This window comes from Leucopleurus acutus (genome assembly GCF_964270905.1).
Source record: "Leucopleurus acutus genome assembly, chromosome: 20".
Taxonomy (NCBI): domain Eukaryota; kingdom Metazoa; phylum Chordata; class Mammalia; order Artiodactyla; family Delphinidae; genus Leucopleurus; species Leucopleurus acutus.
In genome coordinates this window covers 21232277-21251852 of record NC_139162.1, presented here as the reverse complement: position 1 = coordinate 21251852, position 19576 = coordinate 21232277, and the positions used below count along the sequence as shown (strand labels likewise).

The window sequence follows — 19576 nt, the reverse complement described above, 5'->3', positions numbered from 1 at the left end:
TTCCACGGTACCTGTCTGTGCTTCGACTGAAAAGTAGGGTTGTCCTTCCAGGATACTGTACACTAACTTGGCACTGTTTCCATAGGTGGGGTCGTCTGCGTCTGAAGCTGTCACCTGAATTACTGATGTTCCTTAAAAGTGAAATACAGTCATTAGCAACAGTCCCTCAGCTTTTCAAATTATATTCTAGTTTGCAAAGTTTTATCTTAGGATTAAAAACTGAGGAGAGCCCCAAAATTATTCAACATGCTTTCATTTTCCGGGGTTGAGATGCAAAAATAACCTCCTTCCCTCCCTCTCTCCCTTCCTTTTTGTTTAATTCCCATAGCTTAAAAATGAACTTTCTATATTCATAGTACATCCTGCTATACTTAGTAGTTAAAATAATAATATGAACATTATTGCAAAAACATTCTAAGACCCATGCAACTGGAATGTTCAGTATATCAAATAATTAAATAAAAATCTTCCCAAATAGTATAATAAAGGATAATTAATGATGAATTGCTTTTCATGAAAGGACAGAGTGCAGTCCTCCATCTGTAGCAGAGCAATAAATACATCATTTTATTGTTGCTTTGCATGTAATAAAATGGCTGCTAATACTACATTTTAATTAATTGATGGCTATAAATATTGTACAGAATGTTGTTCCCTACTGGCATGAAAATTGCATCTTCCCATCTCTAACAGGTCTGGTAGTCATATAACAGAAACCACCAGTAGACATCTGGTGAGATCTAAGGCAAGCATTTGTGGGTCACAATGGAAGGAAGCCAGGGAATTGAAGGAAGAGGGAATTCAGTTTTTCCTAGAAAAAACCTCTGTTCCCTGATGGTCACAAGTATCTGAGGGCATGAAATGCTGGGCTTCAGAATGGGGCAGGGGAGATGCTCAAGGGAGAGAGCTGGTTATTATAGAATTCCTCTGTGCCAGGCATTGTTTGGGGCATGTTCCATGTATTCTGCCCCTCTGCTGGGTGTTTTTACATTCACTGTGCTTGTGAGGTACTTAGTATGACAGGTAGGAAGTTTTGCAACCTATTTTTCAGAGTGGGTTATTGCCAGAGTCAGGAGTCTAACCTCTACCCAGCAAACAACCAAACCCAAGTGCTGTCCGAGACAGTTTCAGCAGAGGGGCCAGGTTCTATGTGAAAGGCAAGGGAGTCCATTTACACAGCCTCTGACAACCCTTTAATTTACAAGGCTGTCAGTGATTTTCACATGGCATAAAAATAAATCTCACTTTTTTCTCTGTAATTCATTTTTTCGCACAAATAACTTTTTTCTGAGCATTTCCCACATAACTAGGCACTGTTCTAAGTAGTGGAGATTTATAAGGGAGTTAATAAGCTCTATTCTCTACCTTCATGGTAGAGCTAGGGAAAGTATTATTTTTTATGCTTAATTTGCTTCGAGGAATCCACTAAGTTCATTACAACTCTTTGTATTTTACATCTGTGTTGTTTAACTTGCATTAGAGTTTACATTATCCTCATTGTATCGATGACAAAACAAAAAACTGAGAGAGATGTAAGATGTTGTCTGGGTTGACCTGGCTGGTCAGAGGCACAGCCATGATTCCAACCCAGTACTGTCTGGCAGCAGACTCTACTCTCATAGGCCATGATGCAAAGTCTGATGTCACTCCTCAAGCACCAAGCTGCCCCAAGAGGTGAGATCAATGAAAATTCCCCTAGAGCATCATGTATGATGGCTAGCCTTTGTCCCCTGGCTCAGCTGCTGACACTGCTGTCCCCTATTTACTGATTTATTTGATGTCTGCTATTTCTCATTAAAGTCCCCAGGTGAATACTGAGAAACTAAAGAATTGGGCAGGGCAAAGGGAAGAGAAGAAGGCAGAAAAGGCTCAGCTGGGTTTTCATAAAGTATGAGAAGGGTTTGACTTTAGCTGGAGGAGAAGAAGGGGACAATTTTTTTTAGCATCAAAAGTTCTATATGCAGAATGGAAGGAGCTTAGAGTTGTAGAGTCATTTCTGTATCTAACACTCTTGAGCAAACTGATTCCCAATCTTGATGCTTAGTTTCCTCATCTGTAAAATGGCCCTGATGATCCTTATGTTCATGGGAACTTTATTATTTTTTTTAAATTAATTTATTTATTTTTGGTTGCATTGGGTCTTCGTTGCTGTGCACAGGCTTTCTCTAGTTGCGGCGAGCGGGGGCTACTCTTCATTGTGGTGTGCAGGCTTCTCATTGCGGTGGCTTCTCTTGTTCTGGAGCACGGGCTCTAGGTGCACGGGCTTCAGTAGCTGTGGCATGCGGGCTCAGTAGTTGTGGCTCGCGGGCTCTAGAGCACAGGCTCAGTAGTTGTGGCACACGGGCTTAGCTGCTCCGTGGCATGTGGGATCTTCCCTGACCAGGGCTCGAACCCGTGTCCCCTGCATTGGCAGGCAGATTCTCAACCACTGCGCCACCAGGGAAGTCCTCATGGGAACTTTAAATCTCTGATTTGCGTAAGCATACTCACTCCCTGATTAGTACAGCTCTGATCATTGTCTGAAAAACAAATCCTTCTTAATATGAGGCATGCTTCTCAAAAGACCACAACTACATGCATTCTATAAAGCCAAACAAAGGTTACTGCCAGGAGAAGGTAGCTAGTAGAATAAATCTTTCACAGAATTGTCCTCTAACAATGTGATGTGTCTTTATGCATGATAAAAGACATAGCTGCTTCTGAATTATTCTAACAGATGATGACATAGTGTCATGGTTAGATATATATTCTGGATCGACTTAATAGCTCAGATGACCTTGAATAAATTCATTAACCTGTTTCTAGCTTGGGTTTCCCATCTGCAAAATATTTTCAATAGGACCTACCTCATTGCAAAGATGAGTCACTGCCAAGATTAAATGCAATACTGCATGTAAATCATTAATTAGCATGGTGCCTACATGGCACAAATACCGCTATTACTTACTGAACACCAACATGCACTAGTGACCAGATGTATGTTATTTCTAATCCTGCATGACTAGAAACTTTTATCCCCATTTTACAGAGGAGAAACTCAGGCTAAGAGAACAGATGCAACTGATTCCCAGTCACAAGGTTAATAAGCACCAGGGCCAGGATGACATGGATTTGATTATGTCTTTCCTACTCTTCCACACCTCCTCATATTTTGTAAGCTTAGAGTTTAAAACCTCAGGGCAATTTAAAATATTTGAAACGTCAGCTACATATATGAAATTTTTTTGTTTGTTATTCTGCCACAGAAGATACAGCATAAATTCTACTTCCTGATTTGGGAGAATAGGCACCAGCCTGCCCACCCACAGAGACACCAGGCCTGCAGGTGGAGTGGGCCCGCCCTCCCCTGCCCTTACGTACCCACGTTGGACCTCTCAGGCACGTTGGCATGATAGGTCTCGTGTAAGAACTCGGGAGGGTTGTCGTTAATGTCCTGGACCTTGACGATAAATTCTGACGGCGGCTCCAGGGGCCGGTTGGTGTCCCTGTCCACCGCCTGAGCCATCAGCGTGTACTGGGCTCTCTCCTCTCGGTCCAATGTCTTGGTAGCATGAATGTTCCCTGATTTGTCATCAATCACAAAAATGGTTCCGGCTCCTTCACCTGAGAGAATGTATTTGATGTTCCCATCACCAGAGTCAATATCGGAATGAAGCTAGGAAAAGAGAAATCGAGATTTGTAATTCCTTGACAGATGCACTGGGGAGGTAGAGACACACTTACATGCTATTGAGACAATACACTGTTTACATACACACACACACTGAGAGGGAGATGTTCTCACCCCATTTTACAAATGAAGAAATGCAATCTTAGAGAAGATAATTGTCTTGGCCAAGGTCACACAGCTGGGGAGCAGTGAAGCCAGGGTCCAAACATTTTTAAATTTTAAGATTCATGTTGTCCCTCCCACTCTCCCATTACATATGCACACATACAAAATATATATAATATACATTAGTTCAGTTATTTTGAAAGAAATATGCACATACTATAGAAAATAAAAAACACACATTTGTGCAATAAGTAAATCTTATAAGTTCTGATTCCCATTCCTTCTTTTTCCCTGCTCAGAGACAGCTCTTATGACCAGTTTCTTGTGAATCCTCTAAGACATATTCTATGCATATGCAAGAATATCTATACAGATTCACGTGCTTTGGTTTATTTTTACACAATAAAGTGCATAGTGCACATACCACTCTTCACTTCTGCTTTCCTACCACAATAAATTCAGAGGACCCTTCCACACTGGTACATATAAATCGACCTCATCAACTGTATGGATGTTATTATAATTTCAGTCCTCTTCCAAAGGACACTAAGATTCCAAAGGACACCAGGCTTTTGTTACCTCAAACAATCCATTGGTCAGACTTTCTGAAAGACCTGCTGTGTGGCGCAGGACGTATGAGGAGCTGAGGATGGAACCTGCCTGAACAAGCCCCCATTCCCATCGTAAGCATGGGGTGAGTGGGGTGGGTTGATATATATGCAGCTCTTAGACTATAGAAAGACTATATATCCTTGGGATTTCCCCCTCTGTTGACAAAGCCCAGAGAAATGATGGAACTTGCCTAAATCCACAGTTGGCAGGGCCAGGAAGTCATCCAGGTCTCCTAACTACCCACCTGTGCCTTCTGCCTTGACTCTGCTCTGTGTGTTGTAACATGGAACTCCCCCCAAAGACCACATCCAATTTTCCTGTAGCAATAAACTCTTTATTGTACCTTGTTGCCCAACCTCAATTTCTGCAGCTATCATCTTGATGAGTTCCTCTGCCCTCATTTTACCCTTTGTGGGAAAAGATAAGCATTACTTTCACCATTCTCATAGGCTTCAAGAGTAAGCAAGTGGATAAAAAGCCCTTGGTTCTACCTACTACGTAAGAAAACCTAGTATAAACTAAAAAGCTTTATTCAAATGACATTGAAATATAATAATGCTTACTACTTATAATTATTATCTTATTATTATAATTCCATTTTAATATTACTAATGCGATTTTAATTATTATTATTATGAAACCAAGGCTTAGAAAGCTTGTCCAGAATCACAAAGCAGGAATGAACACATTGCTTTAAAAAACTTTTTGTATTGTTTCAGTTTCCCCCAAAATATCTAACTGATTTACAGTGCCTCAGTGAAACACCAAATATTTCAGCTCAGGGGGATACCTGTAGGTACAAATTACATGTTGATTTTAGTCTATAGTGCTTCTCAGGAAAAGAAAAAAAGCATACTTTCCTTCAGAACTTGTTATTCATAACCAGCTATGTGCTGTCATGAAATTATGACTACACATTTCTTATGAATAAGGCAGTTTGCGAGTAATATACAAAGCTATTGGAATACATGAAGCTACAAATGATGACCCAAATTGCCCCAGTCTTCATACAAGTTTCCACAGTGAGGGCAGGATCCCTGCCCCCATTCCTCTGGCTCCCCACCTAACCCCCAATAATAGTTAATGTTCATTTGTTTTCCCTGCCTCAGACCTGGCAAAAGTCAGGGGCTCAGCCATGTGAATACGCAACAAGGAAATCAATGCAACACTTACTTTAATGGGAGTGTTTAGACAAGGAATGTTTCTAGGGACCTTTGTATATTACATATGAATTCGGCAAGACTCTTGGGAATTAAACGAATTTCATGATCAACCAAATAACTGAAAAACATTCAAATATACTGCTCATTATTTTTATCTTGTTTTCAGAGTTCAAAGTTGGATATAAATTCCTTTTTTCCCCTCTCCAACAAAGAAGATCCATACAACCAACAATGATATTTATTAGTTTCAACACAAAAAGCAGTTTGGCAAACCACTCAGTGCTATCAAGGTATCAGTTGCTGAGGTAGACACAGCCAATTCCTAACTCCCAAGACTGATGGCATCCCCTCTGCAGAGCACAGCGTGATGCAGACTGTGCTTCCTGCAGGAAATCTAAGAGTCCATGGTTTGCCAAATTCCACTTTTTTTTTTTTTTTTTTTTGCGTTACACGGGCCTCTCACTGTTGTGGCCTCTCCCGTTGCGGAGCACAGGCTCCGGACGCGCAGGCTCAGTGGCCATGGCTCACGGGCCCAGCCGCTCCACGGCATGTGGGATCTTCCCGGACCGGGGCGTGAACCCGTGTCCCCTGCATCGGCAGGCGGACTCTCAACCACTGCACCACCAGGGAAGCCCCCCAAATTCCACTGAGAGCATCTTATATCACTCAACCTTGAATGTCATCAAATCAAAGGTTTTTAGGGAACAAGTCATCTAGTCTAGTCCTCCTATTCATGGGGAACTACAGATCAGCATTGTCTCAAAAGGAAGTTCCATAGGATCCAACCACTTTATTTCTTTTTACCCCCATCCAATCCGACATCAGGCTCATTTTCGTGTGTCTAGATTTTCCATCCTCTTCCATCTGCTGACTTTTAGGAGGCATGACACCTGCTTGCTCCACAGAGATGCTGAAATGGCCCTCTAGGTCCTGTCTCTTCTGCACTCCCCACCCTAATACACACCCTGCTTCTCACTGAGAAAGTTCCCGTGGCAGATGTTCTATTTTCTCAGAACAGTTCATGCACAGCTCTCCACATTGTTCAAGCCACACTGTTCCTGCTGTGGCTAAAGTCTCTTCTTCCTCTCTGGGCATACAGCCCATCTCCTTGATGGAAGGAATTCTATGTGCCAATTATTTCCCTGTGCTCCATTTCTCAAGGATACTTCTACTTTGGGTGTAATCTTTCCATTTTGGATATAAATGATGAAATTGCTCTAGTACATCTCTTCAAAAAGGCACTTTTCCAACCCTTAACAATATTATTGAGATGCTAATATGAACCTCCTCCAAAGATGTCAATTCCATAAATATGGAATGCTATTCTCAAGTTAAGCAGCAACTAAGATAACTTCATTAAAATCTATGAGGCTCAGAAATGAGCACCCCACAAATCTGCTCTTGTCCCTTTCCCCCTTCACAGGATAACTTTTACTCATCCTTCAGGTCACAAGTTATTACCACTGTCTCCATGAAACTTCCCTTCATCCCTCCCAAACTTTACCATGTAGACTGAATTGCTAGTGAATTTCTTCATTATTCTACTCCTTGTTTTAGTTTTTTAATTGCTTAGGTAAGTGTCTCTTTTCCACTAGTCCCTGAACTCTTTGAGACCAAGGACTATTTTACCCTAGTTTACCATTTGCCTCACTCTGTACCTTCCCATAGCAGGCTTTATGTTCTTATGTGTGTGAATACCTATCTCCTCGCAGTTAAGGTCAGTGTTCTCTAAAAGGTGGCTGTATGTTTTACCATAATTGATATAGCAGGCAGTCAGTTTTTCAAACATCTTTTGTTTGTTTGTGTTTTTTTAATTTTGGCTGTGCTGTGCGGCTTGCAGGATCTCAGTTCCCCGACCAGGGATTGAACCCGGGCCTCCTCAGTGCAAGTGCTGAATCCTAACCACTAGACCACTAGGGAACTCCCTCAAACATATTTTGAACTCTCTACCCTTGCACTTTTTGGAGGGGGTACACAGAGAATGCAGGATTTCTCAGTAGTATTAAGACTCTCAAGCCTTCTGAAATGGGTTTTGCCATCCCCAAGCCAAAGTGGATAAAATTCCACCCATTCTTATGACACATCCATTCATCTTGTCAAATATTCACAGAGGCGCCCCCAAAGCTGGACTTTGGTACAGGACCTGGGGATACAAAAATGACGCTGTTCCTGATGGAAAGTAGCTTAGGGTCCAGTGAGGGAGATAGATGAATATGTAGACATGTGTACTACAGAAAGGAAAGCTATGATGAAAAGAGTCCAGAGCATCATAAGAACACAAACGATGGCATCCAAGTTTGGGTTTGGATGTGGTAGGGGAAATGCCCCCAGTTGGAGAATGGTTAAATAAATAATCATCATTTCTCTTCAGTAGACTACTGTGTAACCATTAAAAAACAGAGTTTTGAGGGCATAACATCAAGTGGAAAACTGAAGTGTTAACATAGATAAGTCTATGAACTAAAAAAAAAAAAAAAAAGGATACAAGGATGTATGAACAATGATTTTGTGGTTTTTACTGATGGCCAGACCATTATTATTTCCCCTCCTATATTTTTGTTTTGACCATACCCTAGTACAGGGATGGTGGAGAGTGAGAAATAAATGTGGAGTGACAGCAGCCTTACCCTGCCCACGAGCACGGGGTCAGGCCCGGTGTACTCCTCTATCACGAAGAACTGGTTCCAGACCCAGCCTCTCTTGGAGCGCTGCAGCACCTGGCCCTCCTTGCCCTTCTCGTGGTGCCCGTGGAACGAGGGTCGCAGGTGGCTCCTGCGCTCCGTGGCGAAGGCCTGGCTGTGGCACAGCATGCCCAGGCACACCAGGGCGGCTTGTAAACAGTAGTTCTCCTTCATTTTTGGTTACGTGGTAGGCACAGGAGGATGCGGCTGTCACCCCTTCCAGCGACTGTGCTGCGGCCGGGCCACTGGTGGCCTCCCACGCGTCACGCAGAGCTCTCTCGGACTGGAATGTTTCTCCTCGCTGAACACATCACGTCAGGGCTGCCCACTTCCCCGGTCGGCCTCTGCAGGCAGAAAGAAAGGTCAGACTAGTCGCAGGCTCCATCCCCACTTCATTTCAATTCCATTCTGTGAACACTGACCCACTTTGGACCCTGTTAGGGCTTTGCTCTGGGTACTGAGGATGCAGAGGCCAGTGAGGAATAGTCCCTGCTCTCTGGCTGTTTACCACGCGGTGGGTAAGATAAACACATACACGAAGAAACCCCTCAAGGTCTATAGGAGGATAAAACGTGTGCGCTGTGGGATCCAGCTGCCCAGGTCTGAGTGTCAGTTTTACCATTTACTAGCTCTGGGTTTGGGGTAAGCCGACACTGAGCTTAGCTTGCTCATTTATGAAATGGGCTCGCGAATCGAACTCATTGCAAGATCTACACAGGGATACACGAGTAACACCCCTAAGTCTCTTAGCACAAGGCCTGCTATACAGTAAACGCTTCATATTTATCTGTTATTATTATGATCATAACTGTGCCTGGGTATGTTTTTGTAATAGGGAAACTTAGGGCATTATGGGTGGCCAGGAGAGGAACACATAATTGATGGGGGTTGAGGATGGAGATGGCAGAGAGTGGGGACCGTTAAGGAGGACTTCCTGAAGGATGGGATGGATGGGCACAACCATCAGATGAGTTACTGTGCTAAGAAGGGAATGGATGGGATGTCCAGGTAGAAGGAACAGCATGCCCCAAAGCCCAGAGCTGGTCACAAGCATAGCACGTCCCAAGACTGTTCGGCTTACTGGATGGTATAAGAAAGGAGGAAGCCAGCAATGAATCCTTCTAGATATGGGAGGTCGGGGCAGACCCTACGATGGTCACTGATGGCCACTAAAACATCTGTCAGTGAAATAATGGGTCAAATTCTCATTGTTGGATCAATATAGTGTCAGTTCAGTAAGCAAGATTTGCTCTTGTCCGGTCCAGTGTCCACCCAAGAACCTGAAGATCCTACCTTAACCTGACAGTCTTTCCAAGGATACTTTATAAGCTCCCTCCAACAAGGAAAAGCAAAATAAAACAGAAACCCCACCAGCTGGTCCAAAGGTCTTGTTCCTGGCACCCAGCCATGACTCAGCTACTCATCGATAGTAAAGATGAGCTGCTAACGCCTTTCCATGCCTCTTGTGGTTTCTCACCTACAGTCACTCCAGTCCTCTCTCCAGCACTCTGGTTCTTCTCTCTGGTCCTTAACTCCTGCCTCAGGTTTCTGGACTTCTTCACGGGACTTTGTTTTTCTGGTGCTGGAAACTTAATTCTCCCCTAAGGAACTTCCAAAGCTCATTCTCCTATCTTAGGATCCTACACCTTCTTCTGGACAGTCATCCTCTCCCCTTGGAGCACCTCTCAGAAACAAGTCGGACCCCTAGTTCCCAGAACCAGACTGTCCTCACTACCACCCCCATCCCCAACAGGAGGGACTCTCAGAAAGTTGCTGGGCATGGAGGATGACACTTCATTTCAACACCAGTGGGTCTAAATGAAATTGGTGAGATTCTTTTTTTTTTAGTTGAGAGGTATAGTTGATTTATAATGTTGTGTTAGTTTCAGGTGTATGGCAACATGATTCAGTTATGTGTGTATATATAGGTTTATATATATATATACATATATATATATATATATATATTCTTTTTCAGATTCTTTTCCCTTATAGGCTATTACAAAATATTGATTATCGTTCCCTGTGCTATACAGTAGGTCCTTGCTGGTTATATATTTTATATATAGTAGTGTGTATATGTTAATCCCGAACTCCTAATTTATCTCCTCCACCCCATTTCCCCTTTGCTAACTCTAAGTTTGTTTTCTGTGTCTGTGGGTCTATTTCTGTTTTATAAATAAGTTCATTTGTATCATTTTTTTGTAGATTCCACATATAAGCAATATCATATGATGTTTTTCTTTCTCTGTCTGGCTTACTTCACTTAGTATGATAATCTCTAGGTCCATCCATGCTGCTGCATGTTGCTGCAAACAGCATTATTTTGTTCTTTTTTTTATGGCCGAGTAGTATTCCATTATATATATATATATATATATATATATATATATATATATATATATACACACACACACATATATATATATACACACACACAAGCTGCTAATGCCTTTCCATGCCTTTTGTGGTTTGTCACCTACAGTCACTCCAGTCCTCTCTCTAGCACTCTGGTTCTTATATATATCTCTCACATCTTCTTTATTTATTCCTCTGTTGATGGACATTTAGGTTGCTTCCAAGCCTTGGCTATTGTAAATAGTGCTGCAGTGAACGTTGGGGTGCATGTATCTTTTCGAATTATGGTTTTCTAGGGATATATGCCCAGTAGTGGGATTGCAGGATCATATGGTAACTCTATTTTTAGTTTTTTAAGGAATTTCCATACTGTTCTCCATAGTGACTGTACCAGTGAAATTGGTGAGATTCTTGAGTGTTGTAGGAATAAAAACCATCACCTAATTCTTTGCTATACGATTTGGATGAAGTGGTTAGATGGGCGGGGGGGAATAGGAGAGAGAGAGAATGCATCTTGGCAGAGTGGAATGTACCTAGATTTGGAGGTCAGGTAAACATGAATTGGAACACCACTTCTACATATTTCAATCAGGGTGGCCTTCAACATGTCAGTCAGGCACTCTTAGCCCCCTCAGTCTCATGTGAACAATAGGGATGACAAGAATTGGTACACACATGCAGGGCTGAAGACAGAGAGGGAACTGGGCACACACTGGATCTCTTCCTCTCTTTCTAGAGCACCACAGTCCAAGCATGCAGCCCTCACTCAGCAGAAGGAAGTGCTCTTGCCCTGCAGGTGGAGATGCCCAGAAGACAGGGGTGAGGTGCTTTCTCTAAGAGAGGAATTAAGGAATAAAAGTTACATGTAGGTACCACAGCCATCTGGCCTTACAGGTCTCAAAAATAAAGGAACTGGTGGCATTCTAATTTGCTGGCAGAACCCCTTTTCTTCTGAGGTTCTTTGATTTCATCAACCTAAGCCTTTCTGCTCCTTTGTAATATGGCAAAATATTATCTGGGGAGGCCACAGATATGCATTCATTTCAGGCGTCCATCACTGTCCTCAGGACCATTTTATGATGTTTTATGCAAGTCTCTTTTCAGGGAATAGGGAGTTTAGTGTTTGTTGTAGACAGACTCTGGGATATGTAAATGGCTGTGTGGAAGAGAGAGAAAGATTCAAAAGGCAGTGTCATCACTTAACAGCTTCACCCTGAGACTCAGGCATATCAATACTACATCAAATGCTGTTTCTTACAAGGCAAACTGACTGCATGGAAAGAGCACAGGGAGGGACCAGGAGGAGTTTGATCCTACACTGAGGCAATGTGAAGCCATAGGAAGATACCTGCATTTAAGTCAAAAAGCCAAACATATGATTAAGAATCTGCCACTTAGCTGGTAGTGGGACCTCCCTCAGCTCCGAGAGTGGTGGCTCTGCCTCATTCCCTGTAAAGTGAAGCCACTGGGTGACATTTTCTACAAGTGGTTTCCAGGTTCATGTTCTTGTTTGGAGTTGGGGTGAGATATCTTGGGGGCACTTCTGATTCATACACCATCTCCTTACTATGCTGGTTTCCTCTTAATGGTTGGGATGATATCTTATTCACAATTAGATGGCCAATGCCTGAGCTCAAAGCAGGACACCAGTAAAAGCTGAATGTATGATTTGAACCCGATACTTCAAGTTCAAACTTGATATTGCCACCATAGAATCTCAAGAAGAAGAAATAGAAAAGAAAAAGCATATGGTGCAACAAGATCTCTGCCCATTTTACACCATGCCAATTAGTAAGTGTTCATTCACACGGTGATAAATTATCCTTGCTTATAAACTGTGAAGTGTATTTGAAAGAAAGGGTTTAATTCAAGTTGATATTTCTGCACCTCTTTCTTCTGGCTGCCATTTTGCTATAAAGCACAATTATTCCTGACACTAAACATGCTGAAACTAGACGACAACTTTCTTTTTCCTTTACAGAAGAAAAATTCTAGCGTGATACTAATGAATTTAAGAGTTTCCACATGACCAATAAACAATAAATTTCACCCTTTGTTAAAAAGGTGAAATTATCTATTTTCTTCTGTTGGAGAGAACAGCAAAATCAACTTGCTTTTAAAAGTAATTCCTTGAAACCATTATTTATAAATGCTTATATGGCTGTATGTACTATATAAAGTTATTTTAATGGTTAATCTCAGGTATGTTAAGACGAATTTTAAGACACTTTTTTACTTTTTTTTTTTTTTTTTTTTTAGCGGTACGCGGGCCTCTCACTGTGGTGGCCTCTCCCGTTGCAGAGCACAGGCTCCAGACGCGCAGGCTCAGCGGCCATGGCTCACGGGCCCAGCCGCTCCGCGGCACGTGGGATCTTCCCGGACCGGGGCACGAACCCGTGTCCCCTGCATCGGCAGGCGGACTCTCAACCACTGCGCCACCAGGGAAGCCCTAAGACATTTTTAAATTCAATTTCAGAATGAAAATTTACTTAGCAAAAGCTTTTTCTAGCTATTGCTCTAAAAACTTTACAAATAGTAACTCATCCATTAATTTCTATTACAAACTTATGAATAGGTACTGTGAATATTCTTATTTTAAAGGATGGAAACTGAGGCCCGGATAGATTAAGCAACTTCTGCGAAGTTATGCTTCAGATAAATCGTAGTGCTGAATCTGAGCCCATGACGTTTGGCTCTAGAGTCTGTGTCGTTAACCAGTGAGCAATACCAGCTATCACCACTTGTTGGTTTCTGAGATTCATAAGGAGACGATATGGACACTGTGATAAAAACAGTAACCTAGATGCCACATGCAGTAAACCAGTATGAGAACCTAGTGTATACTCATAATATGACTATGATGAAAATGTTAATAACAGTAAACATTTGTCCAGTGTTCTTGTCTGCCTAACATTCTTCTAAGTGCTTTCAATGAGTTGAGTCATAAATTTTCACAATAAGTCTGCACAATAGTATTACTGTTGTCCCCATTTTACAGATAAGTAGTCTGAGGCATAGCAAGATTAAGTAAGTTGCTCATAGTTACACAGCCAGCAAGTGGAGGAGCTGAGATATGAACACTGGATGCTTGGTTCCAAGACCTGCATTGTTATCCCTATAATCCCATGTGATATTGCCTCTCTAAGAGAAGGCTGAAGATCAAATATGGACACATATCATAAGACATACCATAACAGTCTAATGATGAAAATAATTTAAGTTTTGGTGGCACTCTGGTGGGGGGTAATACTGTAACTAAAATATTAAACCAAACTAGAAAGAGGAAAGCATTTTATAGCAATGATCAAAGTGAAGAGGAACAGGAAGTGATTATATCAGTTCATCAACAACACAGTACAACCAGGTCCTTGAACAGCACTAGTACACAAAAGTAAGTCTTTGCTTTTTTATTTTTAAAAAACCCTGTTTCAGGATTTCTATATGTATAGGTTAAAAAAGATGTGTTCAGAAAGATTATTATTATTTGGAAATGCTTCTAAAATCTAGAGATCTGGTTGATGTATGCAGTGGTACAGAGTCTGCAGGAATCACTCATGAAAATGAACAGGAGACCGCCCTCCTAAGAAGACCTTCATGTTGTTAACAACTAAGGAAATATATCAGTGTTCTAACTGGTTTTAATAAAGACCCCCCAAGGCAGTTCTTGAACAGTCCTTCCTTTTAAGCACTTTCTAGCAGTATGCAAGAATGTCTAAGCATTGAGGTTCCACTAAAACATACAGGAGGACTTTATTTTATGATGGGAGGATATTGCTTGCAAGGAAAAATAAGTGTTGTTGAAAGTCACAGGAGTAATAACATGACAGGAAAATGGATTTGCAAAACCACCAGCTCTAAGTGGAAGGCTCGCCCCTCTATCTTGAGAGCAGATAGCCCGTCATAAGCTACTGAGCCTTGAGCATAAAACTCACTGTGTTTGCTTTTGTCTCCGTTAAAGAAAATGACATACGGGTGTTTAAGTATATTTGGACTCGTGCTGGAAATTGTTATCGGGTAGAGAAAAAAAGACGAAAACGCTTAGCAAAAATCAAACGGCTTTGGTTTTTAGCTTTCTCCTCCCCCACAGAGCTGGAAGGATCAGACAGGCTGACCTGTTCTTTTCATTTCCAGGGAGTTAATTTACAGTTAAAGACAGGTTATCATTACATTAAGAATATTACCGAGCCCACCACAACTCAAAACCTTATTCTGCAAGTGCAGTGTCCTCTTGTCAGGAGCTCAGGGGCTCTGGTCCCCACTGCAACAAACACAGCTTTGTGACCAATCGGATTCCATTATGCAAATTAATTCAAGCATATTTTATTCCCCGTTCAGATCTCATCACTCAGCACTGAGCTGGTCTCTAGTTTCAAATCAAATCACAGGAATTATGCCATGTCTGTGGAAATCACAGAGAATGGAGAGAGGAAGTATTACAAGAACTACTGAATCACATTTCTTCCCCGATTTCTACGCTTGGAGCAAAGCATAAGCTTGTGGTAAGTCAGCAGAGACTGCCAAGCAGGCATTGTATATGTTACTCCACTCTCTGATACCAAATTCAAATGTTAAAGTAGGTAGCAAAGGGCTTCCCTGGTGGCGCAGTGGTTGAGAGTTCGCCTGCCGATGCAGGGGACACGGGTTCGTGCCCCGGTCCGGGAAGATCCCACATGCCGCGGAGCGGCTGGGCCCGTGAGCCATGGCCGCTGGGCCTGCGCGTCCGGAGCCTGTGCTCCGCAACGGGAGAGGCCACAACAGTGAGGTGCCCGCGTACCGCAAAAAAAAAAAAAAAAAAAAAAAAAGTAGGTAGCAAAGAGGGCTCCTTATCAATGACCATGACGTGCTTTAAGGGCAAGTGGAATGTTTAAAACTGTTCCATGTAAGTTTCATTCTCTGCTTCTAGAGAAATAGAGAACCACAGGAGTGTCAGCTTTGGAAGTGAAAAGATCAGACCATGTCTGGTATTGGGAAGGCCTGGGTCCAAATCCTAGTTCCATCACTTATGGGCTATATAAAGTTAGGTAATGATAGTTGAAATTATCCTTCACGAGGTGCTTGATTTTTCTAGTACTCGGCAGTATACTCAGGGCTTGATATACACCATTTAACTGTATTTTCACCACGACTGTATGTAAATATCACCCACAATATAATCTACCAGGAAACTGAGGTTGTGAGTGATGAAGTAAATCACTCAAGGATACACTCTGAAACACGGGCAAGGCTGCAATTCAAATTCAAATTCATGTGACTGCAAGACCCAAGCTTCAGCTTTGCCTGGCTCCCAAACACCAGAGTCCATGTTCCTGATCTTCAACACAAGGACATGGTTCAGACCATCTCCAAGGATGGTCTAAACTCCATATTGTATTTGACATTGAAAAAAATCTTTGTTAGATGTTAAGTTCATTTGAGCATGTACAATCAGCCTTTATATTCTTAGGCTTTTGTGGCCACAGAGTATTCTAGAAATCCATCTTAAGTCCCCAGACCCCAAACATATAGAATCATTCACTGATTATTTATTAATCTTTTCAAGTAATTAAATCATCTTCAAATGATAAGATGACTAAACACAATCTGTGATATGAAGAACTTATTATTTTTGCTCTACTCAATCCTTAAGGTAGTCTTTTTCTCACTGTAATATTTTAAAATGTTAATCATTAAGATGAATACAATATATCATCACATACAGTTAATAACGCTGTCATCAGTATCATCTCGGGCTATGAATACACACCCTATATGAATGTGTGGAAAGAGAGAGATCTTATTTTCCATTTTTCTTCTGCATGAGTGAAAGTACCTGAGGGAAGATTAGGGCAAAAATGGTAATGATAAACAGATGCTCGACATAATGTAACGTCATTTGTGGTATCAAAGGCCTGTACGTAAATCTCTCTTTGTCTCCGAGCAGTGAATATCTATAAAGCTTTCTTTATTTCCTGGTTCCTTCATTCAGCAGTAACTTTTCACAGTGCCAGACCTGGGTTGGACCCTGGAGGCTGAGCTGCAGTGCCTCTCTGATCTGCAGACTCTACTCAAACAATGGTGAGACAGTTGTCTAAGCAGATAAATGATCGTATGATGTGATAAGTGCAAACAGGACTGGGTAAAAGAACACAGAGGAATCAGTGACCACATCTCTGCAGATGAATTTGTAACATATCACTCCTGCCTTCTGGTACTTGCCTACTCCAGCCCCTTCCAAGCAAATACCTATATTAACAGTCTCCCACATCTGGAGTTTCCACTCTCACCCAGAGCCATGGATGACTGAACCACATATAGTCCAGTGATAACCAAACCATAAACCAACCCCTGATTTTATCAAACTGTGTAACCTCCACAGGTTACAGGGCCACAACAGTGAGAGGGCCACAACAGTGAGAGGCCCGCGTACCGCAAAAAAAAAAAAAAAGATAACCTGGGTGAATCAGATTCACTGGGGAACTTTAATGAAAGAAAACAGGACCATTTGCCAGTTAGTAAGGGAGCTGAAACAGAAGGTTATGAGGCACCTGGGGGATGGAGTAGCCACAAAGTGACATCTTATGGCCAGTGTTTCAGTGAAATCAAAGTATGAGCAAGTCAGTTAGAAACCAAACAGAAACAAACATGGCCTCTGTCCCTGAGCCACGTAAATGGCAGAGCACATGGCCCTGTTATCTGCAGATCTTGGCAATCAAGGACTTCCTCCAGCTGTTGTCTTCACAGGGCCCAGCCCTACTGATATTCTGTTTCTGAATTTCTATAAGGTTGTTTGCACTGCCCTCCCTATACATCAGATGACAATTAGCCCCTTGTACATGAGCTAACTTGAGTGCTTTCTTTTATCATCAAACAGCAAACCTAGTAAACTATCAATACAATAATCAAGAGGAAAAGTTAGGTGGTTCTTCCCCTGGTCAAGGGTGAAGTACTATAGCTGTGGAGATCCTTTGTTCAGATGTAGAAAATGCCTATTTCTTCTCTAAATTTCCAAGGAATACTGGGCAATAGGGAGAGGTGTAGAACAAAAGTCAAGACACTTGTGTTGTAGCAAAGGTTCTGCCACTAAACAGTTGTGTAACCTTAGAAAAGACACTCTTCCTTTGGGACTGAGTTTCTCCTTCTATAAAATAGAAGACTGGCAACAGCCTGTTAAGGAGCTGTCTAAAGGAGCCTGTGAGTCTGTGCTGGGCTGAGACACAGCAACTTTCCCTGGATGGAGAGAGATGAAAATTCATTTAGAAGGTCTGGATCCTGCTGCACTGGCAGGGCTGCTCCATGCACAACTCCAGGAGACCCACTTATATCAGATATAATGTGAATGGGGCCCTCTGGGACTGGGCAATGCAAGACCTGCTAATGTGACAGGTATTAAAACCCAGCATTAGGAGTCAGGACTTTACCTGATGGCCAGTGGGAATCCATTAAGTTCTCTGGTCAGGAGATTGATGGAGTCCGAGCTGTCAGGGGTATACAGGATAAACCAACATGAGAAATGGCAGTTCTGACAAAATTGTTGAGAGCATGGGCTCAGGAGTCAGATGGGGTTAGAGGATTACAGCTCAAGAGTTACTACTCACTACGTGTGTGACTCAGCCTCTGTAGGTCTCCACACCGCAATACTGAAGATGTGAAGAACACCAGGACCGGCCTTAACGGGGGAGTTCTAAAATGAAACAAGATGGTGCATGAAGAGAACTCCGTGTAGAACTTGACATGGGCTGGCACACAGCAGGTGATAAAGACGATAAATTAGGAGTTTTGTTCCTTCAACAAGAATACATAAATATGTACTATAAGCCCTGGATGCATGAATATGGCATATAATACACATACAACATGCAGTACGGTGCAAGCCTCACAAAGGTCTCCAGGAGGCTGTCCATTAAGGAGATACAGACAAACCGATATTTATAATAGGGATTGCTAAATGCAATGATACTAATATATGAGTCCAGGGAGACTCCTGGAGTCATTGCAATAGTTCAGGTGAGAGATAGTATGGTTCTGAACTAGAAAAATAAGCCTTGTATGGAGGAAAGAAGGCCTTTCTAGAAATCATGCGATGTGAAGGGCCTTGGGAACTGGACAGATTGAGGACAGAGGATGCGACTGCAGTCTGGGGAGAGTGAGAAGACAGTGGTGCTACTTCTGGCCTCAAAAGAAGAAGACACTGGTTTGGGGATAAAAAACATGAGTTTGGTTTTAAACATATTAAGCTTGTAAAGCCAATGGATTGATGCTCAGGTGGAAAGCTCAGAGTAAGTCCAGTTCCCAACTTCTTCCAGTAGTAGGTATTGTCAATGTCAGCATTTCTGTTTCAAGTTCGGACATTTTGTTGCATTAATTAATCTTAGAATCTCAGAACTGGGGGAAATCCTTGCTTAGATTTTCCACTATTCATCCTTCTTCAACAGACAGATGGGAAAACTGAGATACAGAAATGATAAGTAACTTGCAAAATAAAAGACAGCATGAACAAAACCTAAAGACCTCACTGTATGGAGCGAAAATATAGGGGGAGGAACAAGTATCAACAGTGAAAGATAATTTTTATAACATCTATCCTGCCCTTTCCCCTCAAAACCTGGATTAAAAGCAGTCCCTTTTCAAACGATTTCTATGAAACGGCCAGTCCAGGTTCAAGAAAGGAACAGACATTCAGAAATAAGGACCTGGGAGCTCTTTAAAGATGATCAGTGGAGAACTGGAAGAGGAAAAGCAATCTACATGTTCTCGCTAGAATGTGACATCCTGCAGAGAACCACAAAGTCTGTTTTTTAAAGCATAAACAATAAGAGGAGGAGTTATCCCAGGGTGGCCTTAATAACTGACAAGGGCTTGATGTGGTTTTTTGAAATAATTACTAAGGCGAGGAGAGAGAGAGTGCCTCCAATCACCACCTCCGAGAGCCTTTAGAATTCTGAGAAGGCCAGCCTGTGACCTCAATCCACTGCGGTCCCCGTGCATCCGTCCAGCTTAATCAGCCGCTG

At 42.2% G+C, this 19576-nt stretch overlaps 1 protein-coding gene across 6 annotated transcripts in view; it reads right to left on the bottom strand.

Moving 5' to 3' along the window:
* The window catches only part of CDH11 (cadherin 11), a 146343-nt gene that overhangs the window by 40394 nt on the left and 86373 nt on the right, over nucleotides 1-19576 (bottom strand). For 2 of the 6 annotated variants that reach the window (XM_082863241.1, XM_082863242.1), the window contains exons 3-5: nucleotides 8178-8575; nucleotides 3361-3655; nucleotides 12-131 (exon numbers count right to left, since the gene is read on the bottom strand). In XM_082863241.1, the coding sequence (XP_082719367.1) occupies nucleotides 12-131; nucleotides 3361-3655; nucleotides 8178-8405 (643 nt within the window). In that variant the 5' untranslated portion in view covers nucleotides 8406-8575. Of the gene's footprint in view, nucleotides 1-11; nucleotides 132-3360; nucleotides 3656-8177; nucleotides 8576-11264; nucleotides 11285-16332; nucleotides 16657-17986; nucleotides 18044-18163; nucleotides 18250-19576 lie in introns of those variants that run through there. The other 4 variants (XM_082863243.1, XM_082863244.1, XM_082863245.1 and 1 more) reach the window with 4 other exon arrangements.